General features: G+C 47.6%; 1 protein-coding gene across 1 annotated transcript; it reads right to left on the reverse strand.

Moving 5' to 3' along the window:
- Positions 1-2,352: 2,352 nt before the first annotated feature.
- On the reverse strand, positions 2,353-8,621 carry AVP (arginine vasopressin). Its single transcript, XM_032803071.2, has 3 exons — positions 8,443-8,621; positions 3,701-3,902; positions 2,353-2,672 (listed from the first exon to the last, which is right to left on the reverse strand). Exons 1-3 carry the CDS (start codon positions 8,560-8,562, stop codon positions 2,509-2,511), a joined length of 486 nt encoding a protein of 161 aa, XP_032658962.1. The 5' UTR covers positions 8,563-8,621; the 3' UTR covers positions 2,353-2,508.
- Positions 8,622-8,941: the final 320 nt, after the last annotated feature.

Consider the following 8,941-nt stretch of genomic DNA (forward strand, 5'->3'; position numbering starts at 1 on the left):
CTGCAGTGCCTGGTGCAGGGAGCCAAGCCCAGCCAGCCTCAGGGGGCACGAGGTGCAGGAGCTGTCATGTGACCCTTTGAAACATTCCGGTGATCCAATTTTGGGTCCATGAAACCCTGCTCTAGGCAATAGAAGAGCATCAGCAACAGGCCGGCTGGTGCAATTAATTTAAATCACTTGGGAAAGCTGTGTGATACCTGGTTAGCAGGACTGGCGAACCTTGGGTCACGTTGTGCTGAAGTCATTTGGGCCAGATCCTCAGCTGGTGTCAATCAACCTAGCTCCACTGCAGTGCTAGGCTGATTGACACCAGGGGAGTATTTGACCCAATAGACATTGTATTCGCTTATACCAGGATGGACCTTATAGCCCCTGGGCCAAACTTTGCCCAGCCAATGGGGTTGCTTGGGTGCAAATATGGGCAGAATTGGACCCGGCAAAGCAATTACCCCTTCATAGGAGTTGTGTGACGTTGCAGGGGTGTAAACCGAAAGTGCTTTCAGTGGGGTTACTCCCAATTTACACAGGTGTATCCTGGAGCACAGGTTGGCCCTTAGGCTGTATCTTGCAGCAGAACACTCATTGCCAGTGTCAGGTTTCAGCAGTGGGAGGGGGCTGATGCTGTCCTTATGGAGCTCACATGCGAGAGGGGAGAGGGTAGGAGCACAGATCCAGTCCTGGCACGCAACAGGGTCCCGTGGCAGATGCTCTGCAGAGGCAGAGAACAGCCAGTTCCCGTTCACCCTCTTGCATTGGGTTCATCCTCCCTCAAGGTCTGGTGGAATCGGAGCCCTTCCTGGCTTGCCCTCACATTGCTGGGAGGAGATTGTTAAGTCAACGTGAGAGTTTTGTCTGAGGTCTTGGGAGCTGGCCCTGTGGCTTTGAGCCTGCTGAACCTAGCTGCGGATTATTAATATCATCTCAAGAGCTAACTATGGAAGGAAAACTGGTTTAATGGACAGGGGCAGTAGCATGGGGCACACAAGACCTGCATTCAGTTCCTGGCTCTGCTGCGAATGACCCTTGGGCACATCCGTCAATTTACACTGTGCCTCCAGCCAATGGAGATGATACTTCCGCACCTTGCAGGATAAAGGCTGAGAGGTGTTCAGTTACTCTGGTGATAAAGGGGCTGCATAAGTAGAATCAGAAAAGGGGGCAGGGTAGGAATCTTATGCGGTAGTTTTCAAAGACATTCTTTGGCGCCAACTGTGGTTAAAATGTCTTAGGTAGGTCTACACTGGGTGGCGGGGAGGTACGACCTAAGATACACAACTTCAGCTATGTGAATAGCGTAGCTGAAGTTGGCATATCTTAGGTCAATTTACCTGGCCGTGAGGAAGGTGGCGAGTCAATCGCTGCCGCTTCCCCATCGACTCCGCTTCCACCTCTCCCCACAGTGGAGTTCCGGAGTCGACGGCAGAGCGATTGGGGATCGATTTTTATCGCGTCTACATGAGAGCCCAGTTTCTAAAGTGACAGGCACTTCGGGGCCCAACTCTCACTGAAAGTCAATGGGCCTTACCGTCACTGAAGGTTATGTCTACACAGCAAGCAGAAACCAGCAGCAGTGAGTCTTGGAGCCCGAGGCTACAGGCTAGGCCTCATGCTATGGTGCTAATCACAGCTGTGTAGATGTTTGGCTCGGGCTGGAGCCCCGGCTCTGAAGCCTACGAGGGGATGAGGTTCAGCGCCTGAGCGTGAACCTCTGCAGCGCTCTTTTTAGTGCTGCAGTGCAAGTCCCGGGAGCCTGAGCCTGTAAACTTGGGCTCCCTAACTTGCTGCCATGGGTTTCTGCTTGCCATGTAGACATACCCACAGGTGCTCAGGAGCCTTTGAAAACCCACACCATTCTCTGCCACTAGCCTGCCTTGCGGGAGTGTTCCTTTAGACCTCCCAAGCTGGGCAGGATTGACCTTATAGCCTCCTGTGGGAGTCTTCTGGGAAACTCACGTGCTGCCAGGATCCTCTAAGTCAGTGTTCCAGAAGGAGGCTAGTGGGAGCTGTGCTGCTGAAGGTTTGTAGCCCATGAGGTCTTTCTGCCTGCATTGTACATCTGAACTATCTGCTGCCTCTCTTAGCTGGGGGAACTTGGCAAAGGCTTTTGGAAGATCTGAACAGTGATGGTACATGTGGTGCTCCTTCTCCCCTCCACTGAATGAGGAGGGGCTGCTGAACCATAAAGGGCTAGATTTCCGAGTGCTCAGCATCCCCCAGCTTCTCGAAAGAGCTCAGCTCTTGCTGTGACATTGATGGGCAGATCTTCAAATGAGCTCTACACCCAAAGCCCTGAGCTCTTGCAAATCTAGCCCCTAGTGCCAACGACTTCAGTGCAAATGACACAGGACAAAGTTGAATAGTACCGTGCAATAAAAGACTTTATTGGCCACATATTTACAATGCTGTCAAAGGGCTGTTCCTTTACATTTTGTAATGATTTGCTGAGGTGCTGCAGCATGTAAGCAACATACTCGCTGTTAGACTCATCTCTGATGTTGCTTCCTTCCCTCAGTAGAATTGGTGCTTCCTCTGTTGCTGCCTGTTCGCCAAATGCATCAGCTTGAGCAGGAAGTCACTCGCTGAGCCATCCAGCACAGTCAGGTTCTTCTCTGAGGGCTCTCGACTTCTGTCACTATCGTCATCCAGGCAAATGGTATCCATGATGCAGCTCTCTTCAAAACAAGAAAAGAAAACCACAGTGTTATCACTGATCTTACATGAAGCAGTGGGTTCCAGGGATTGGTGTCATAGGCTGTGATCCCATGCACTGTCTTAAACAGAAGGGACTTATTAAACAGAAAAGCTACAACTACAGCCACAAAAAGACTTCCACAGAGCTTTTGTTCCAGCTTTGTCTCCCTTGTTTACCAGGGACCTCAACCTGTCTGGAACTCACTATAGCAAACAGAAACAACTAGTGGATGAATAACGTATTGCTGGCAAATACATTGCAAATAGAAGTTAGGAGTGGGGGGGAGGCAGGAATTCCTGAGTTGTCATCCTAGCTCTGACATTGACATACTATGTAGACTTGGGCAAAACAATTCACCTCTCTGTGCCTCAGTTTCCCATCTGGAAGATCGGGATTATAGTAGCACTTTTACGACCCTACCTTTGAGTTTGGCGGGCTTTTCAGTTAATGCTCGTAAAGAGCTTTGAAGATATAAAGTGTCATATTAGCCATAGGCTTTTGTGTTGAGTCAAATCCTGAAATCCTTACTCATGCAAAATGCCCATTGAGGTCAGATACTCAGTCCTTACTCATGCAACACCCCCCCCTCCCCCACAACCAACCAGGAAGTCAACAGGATTTTGTCCTGATTCATGACTGAGCAAAAACTAAAGATGTCAGGCAAGTTTGGTCCATTATAGCTCCTTATATTTCCAGAAATGGTTCAATCCAAGAGTCAAGCAGTTGACATTGTGGCTCATACCATCTCACTGATTATCTGGCTTCTGGTGGTGGCCAATATCTGCCCATTCCCCATCTCTACAGTGGGGCTAACAGCATTTCAATACATCACAGAGGTGTTGTAAGGAGAAGTCCATTAAAGATTGTGAGGGGCTCAGCTACTACAGAGATGGGGGCCACTGAAGTACCCAGAAGAGGAGATGATCCCCTAGGCAAAGGCTGTTAGTGTTTGAGGTACCTCCCCTCTCCATTGTATTTGTTCTGGGTATGGGGGTGCTCCTATATTACCATCATTGCAGCAAATGCCGGGAGCGGCGCATCTCCCTCCTGAGCTGCAGGCTTTGCCGCCGGCCTCGCAAGGGGAAGGCAGGTAATTTTCTTCCATGCAGTGCAGGGTTTCAGAAGTGCCCACATAGCAGCCGAGCTCCTCTCCACAGCAGATGTTGGGGCCAAAGCAGTGTCCTCTGTTCCCGGGACCACAGGGTATACACTGGAGAGACAGGAGACAGATCAGCAAGCCAGGGGCTGCATGGGGAGAGGGAGGTTCATGTTCAGGGAACAGCTAAACCCCTCGTGCATGATATGAGCATGGGGCCTGATCTCACCGGTGGGAATCAGAGGTGAGTCCGTGGAGTAACCAGCCAGGAGAATCAGGTGCATGAATGGGAAACTGTTATAATCAATGAGCCAAGTCTGAAGGTTGTGGGCAAGGTCCTGGTCCCCACTGAAATAAATGGCAAAATTCCCATTGTGTTGAATGGTGGTTAATTCTTAGCTGAGTTTATGGGCCAAATCCTTCAGCAGGCATTTAACCGGAGCTAGGAGGTAGGATTGGGTCTCTGAGATCAACCCTAAAACCAGCTGCATGGTCACACATTTTCCCTATCCCACTTCACCTGCTGCAGACAAGGCCACCATGCCACGAAAGAGCCCATAAGAGTGGGTGTGTCCTGGATGAACTGCACCCAGGTAATTACATCCTGCCTCCCTGAGCGCTCCCTGCAGTTTCAATTGGAGCTGATATTCTGCTTCAAGTGCTGTGCTTCACTCCTTCATGTTTGTATCCCATGCCCATCACCGCAGTATCTGGGCACCTATTTCATTTACTAGATGGCTGCATTCAAGTGGTGGGTGAACTGAGCCATAAATACACCTACCTCATCAGGTATTTATAAAACTGACAAATACTTTAAGTATAATATTCATCCTCCCTGAAGCAATATGCAGCTTTCTTAATGAAGGACACATCCCTGCAAAGTTACCAGTGTAGGGGACAATCATTTTCCATTGTTAGAATAGCAGCTGGGATCAGGTCTTTCCATGGACAGTAGATAGAAGATGATGCTATAAGTTACCTGGGTTTTTTTTTTTTTAGCAAAAGGATGAGCTCATTTATTCTCTCAAACCCTGGAAGTAAGTCCAGGGGTTTAAATGTTCTGTGGCTCCCAGTGCTTTAGACAAGCGCTTGGTATCAGCAGTCATAGTTTTTGTCCAAAAACCAGGAGGCAGAAACAGCCTAGTGGATTGTCTTCTTTTTCCCTTGTTGGCAATACAAGCTTGTGCCCCCTTTTTGTTAAGTCTTGTTTTAAATGTCTTATACAATTTGGCTTCCACCATAGTATATGGAAGCCAATGTCATTCATACATGGTCGTGGCTTGTTTGCAAAGATGCCCTCAAGCCTTAAAGGAATTAGAGCCAAGCTGTAGAATGAGGATGCTTTCATGGCTCCATCAATTTTTCTCCCATGTTTAGAACTTCCTAGTCAATGGAATTTCTTCCCCACTAGAATTTTCAATATGTTGGTTTATTGCATTATGGAGTAAAGAGGTACAAGTGCTCATCTCAGTACAGCTCTGCTGAGACCACCAATGGAACAGAGCATTCAGTTCCGGGCACCTCATTAACAGAATGATATTAATTAATTAGAAGCAGTTCAAAGAAGAGCAGCAAAAAGTGATCAGGGGACTGGAGGGACAGTCTTGCAAAGAAAGAGGGAAAGGGTTAAATATGGGCAGGCTGGCTAAGCAATGACTAAGGGTAGGAGGGTAGGCATGATTCTACAAACATTGAAACAGGTCAGTGGAATCAATCCTAGCACAGTGCGTTTTGTGTGTGTGTGTCCAGCCACTGGAGGATAACAACCTACTGCTATTAGCAGTAACAGAGTTATCCCTTTAGCTCAAGTTCTAGAGATCAGTGTTGTAGTGCTGAAGGTCTGGGGGTCAACCTGGCTGCTGACCTCTTGGCAGGGATGGGGGTCATTACATTCAAGTGGGTGGGAGGAATTACTTATGATAGTACAGACGAGGAAGAGCTAGAAGTGATGGGGGGGGTCGCATTAAGAAAGAACAGGAATTGGCAGATTGGCTCAGACCCATGGTCCATCCAGCCCAGTATCTGGTCTCTGACTATGGCCAGAACCAGATGCTTCAGAAGAAGGTGCAAGAGCCCCACAGTAGGCAAATGTGAGATAATCTGCTCCCTGCATTAGGGTGCCTTCTAGTCTCTACTAGAGATTGGCTTAACCCCTGCAGTATGGGGGTTAGTATCCCTTCCACAATGTATGTCATTAACTATTTTAGTACGGATGGTCTCATTAGCCATATGAGAGCAGAGAGGACTTAAGATAAACAGCCTAACAGAAAGCTGGGAGAGGTTACTCATTGACTAGAGCACTGGACTGGGCTGCAGGAGTCCTGGGTTCAGTTCCTGGCTCTGCTACTGGCCTGGTAGATAACCTTGAGTGGGTCACATCACCTTTCTGTGCCTCAGTTTCCCCATCTGTAAAATGGGGATAATGACACTGACCTCCTTTCTAAAGCACTTTGAGATCTGCTGATGACAAGTGATACATAAAAGAGAGGCCTTATTATTATTAACTCCTATGCTCTATAATCCAGCTCACAGTTAGTGTAGGAAGCTTACTGTGGACCGTTACATGAAGGGGCTATATTTTGCACTGTCTCTTCAGGATAAAAGGGAAAGGCTACTCAGTGACGGGGCACACGCTGTGTCTCTCTGTGTCAAAGGTCCCCTCATTGAATAACTGCCCACCAGCAGCGGGATCATGGCTACACACAAACCACAGGGGAAAGTAATTACTAAGGGTAAGATTTTGTCACGGAGGTCACAGATTTCGTGACTTTCAGTGATCTCCATGACATTTTCTGCCCTGGGGTGGCCAGGGGCCCTGCGGCTGTCAGCCACTGCTGGAGGCAGTGGAGGCTGGCACTGTTAGTCTCTTCCACCCCCGGTACGCTCCCCCCTCTTGTTTTTAGTAAAAGTCACAGCTAGGTTGCGGGCTTCAGTGAATGTTTGTTTATTGCCCACATCCTGTCCGTGAGTTTTACTAAACATAACTGTGACAAAATCTAAACCTTTAGTAATTACACTTAGAAGCCACATCAGTCTAAAGTCAGCCACAGTGAATCCTATTGAAATGGAAAATTAAATTGTGGTCTGGAGATGTTTGCATTCAGCCATGACCTTTTCTTCTATTTGGTGACTGGGGACACTTTGACATGTTGATCAGAAGGAACTGGTTTAAAAAGGCTCTGTATGGTCAGCACAGTGGCTCTGTCCATGGTGCTTAATTTGTCAGGTCTTTTAATGGCCTGAAAACATTTGGGACCAAATTTCCATAGGTGGACAAGCTACCATACGTCAGAGACATTGTCTAAAAACCAAGTCAGCCACAACAGGAAGAGGCAATCACATTAACTTTGGTTATTTTAAATCCTCTTGATATAATCTGCATGTCGATAAATTGATATATAAATTCTCAGATTAACTGTTGTGTTCAGATCTGCTCAAAATGTGGTAGACTCAAAATGAAATGGTGTGAAACAGTTTGCTACGACTGAAATGGTTTAAGTAAGTAAAACAGTAGTGCCTCATGTAAATCAATGTACGTTTAAAAGGGACTGGTGCTAGTACTGTTATGATATAACTTTTCTTTCTGAAATTACTCTAATTTCACATTTGCACTGAGGGTGACATCCAGACTTCACTGAAGTCAATGGCAAAACTCCCTCTGACCAGTGTGGGGCCAGGATTTCACCCTAAGTACATCTGAAGGTCTGTAACTTAATTTTTTTTTCATCTGTTCTCTTTGCATAAGAAATACAAGTACTGGGCTCTCGGGAGCCAGGTCCTTAGCTGGTGTTCTCATTGCTCTATTGAAGATGATTTACACCAGCTGAGGATTTGGCTCTTCAAATGGGCTTCAGATGCCCTCTCTCTGCTAGCGCATTAGTGAGGCTGCTAGAACTAGCAACAGAGCAAACCTTCGGTTCTTTAATCGCAAGTCAAAAGACCTATTAAAGTTTGTGGAGTAAGATTGCATTAAAAGGGTATTAGGTGGCAGAAGGAAATCACGAATGTCACCATTCATTATTCTTCTATAGGAGGTGCAGCCCCTGTTTTAGTAGGGTGCCAATCATTTTACCACTTCCCTCCCATCCCCCACAGTTTCCCAGTCCAAAGAATTTCAGTCGATTTAAAGACTGGTGCCCTATTTTTCTCCCTTGCTTTTCTCTCTGCAGCTTCCAATTAGGGGCCATGGGGTGGGACTGGGAACTTAGAGGCACCTTTCCTAAATCAAAATAAAGATTTTTCCCCCCTTTGTCTCCTAAGAAGCATTAATGCAAAGCTCTTTCGCTCAAAGCAGTGTAACTACTTTTCTGTAAAGAAAGCAAGCTGGAGCAAGAACTAGAAGCTTTAAAAAATGCCTCTCTGAGCTTCAGGGCAATGAGCTGCATCTAGCTGCCAGCCAGTGAGGAGTTTGCCTCTGTCTCTCTTGCACCCAGAACTCAAATTAAGTTTGCCTAACACACCCAGGACTGGGAATACAGACAGTCCTTATGCACAGAGTATTGAAGTACAATCTCTCTCTCTCTCTTGCACACACACGTGTGCGCGCACACACACACACACACACACACTTTGTACGGGAACACAGTTCACCACACTATGAAGAATGAGCTACCCCCCCCCCCCCCCCGCACATTGCAAGCAGTCCCTCTCGTACCTGTCTGATCTCTGTGTCGGGCAAGGCTCTCTTCCCTCCTCGAGGGCAGTTCTGGATGTAGCAGGCTGAAGACAAGGCGAGAAGACAGAGGAAGTGGACTGGCAGAGAGGTTTTGGGCATCGTGAAGGGGGCTGCCAGGTTCTCACACTTACAGAGAGAAGCTTTCTTTGCTTTCCAGCCTCCTGTTTGCAGCTGGCTCCTTTCTGGACCAGCTGCCTATTTATACCTTTCCCGGTGCCGATGTAACGCCTTTCTTGGCCTTTGTCACCACTGCCGGGGGAGGGGGGGGCTTTTTTTTTTTTTTGTTAAATCTCTTTCCCAAACTAGACTCAAAGCAAATACTGTAATTGAGGTGATTCAGTGCAGAGGCACAAACAGCCAGCCCAGGCTCAACAGCTCCTCTGAGCCTTAGCTGGGTGCTGATGAATAATTCTTCCTTCCAGCCCAATGCGAACTCCCAGCACATTAGCGGGCGGGAAGGATAGTGGGAGGCGGGAGG

Source organism: Chelonoidis abingdonii, chromosome 5 (assembly GCF_003597395.2).
Source record: "Chelonoidis abingdonii isolate Lonesome George chromosome 5, CheloAbing_2.0, whole genome shotgun sequence".
Lineage (NCBI taxonomy): Eukaryota > Metazoa > Chordata > Testudines > Testudinidae > Chelonoidis > Chelonoidis abingdonii.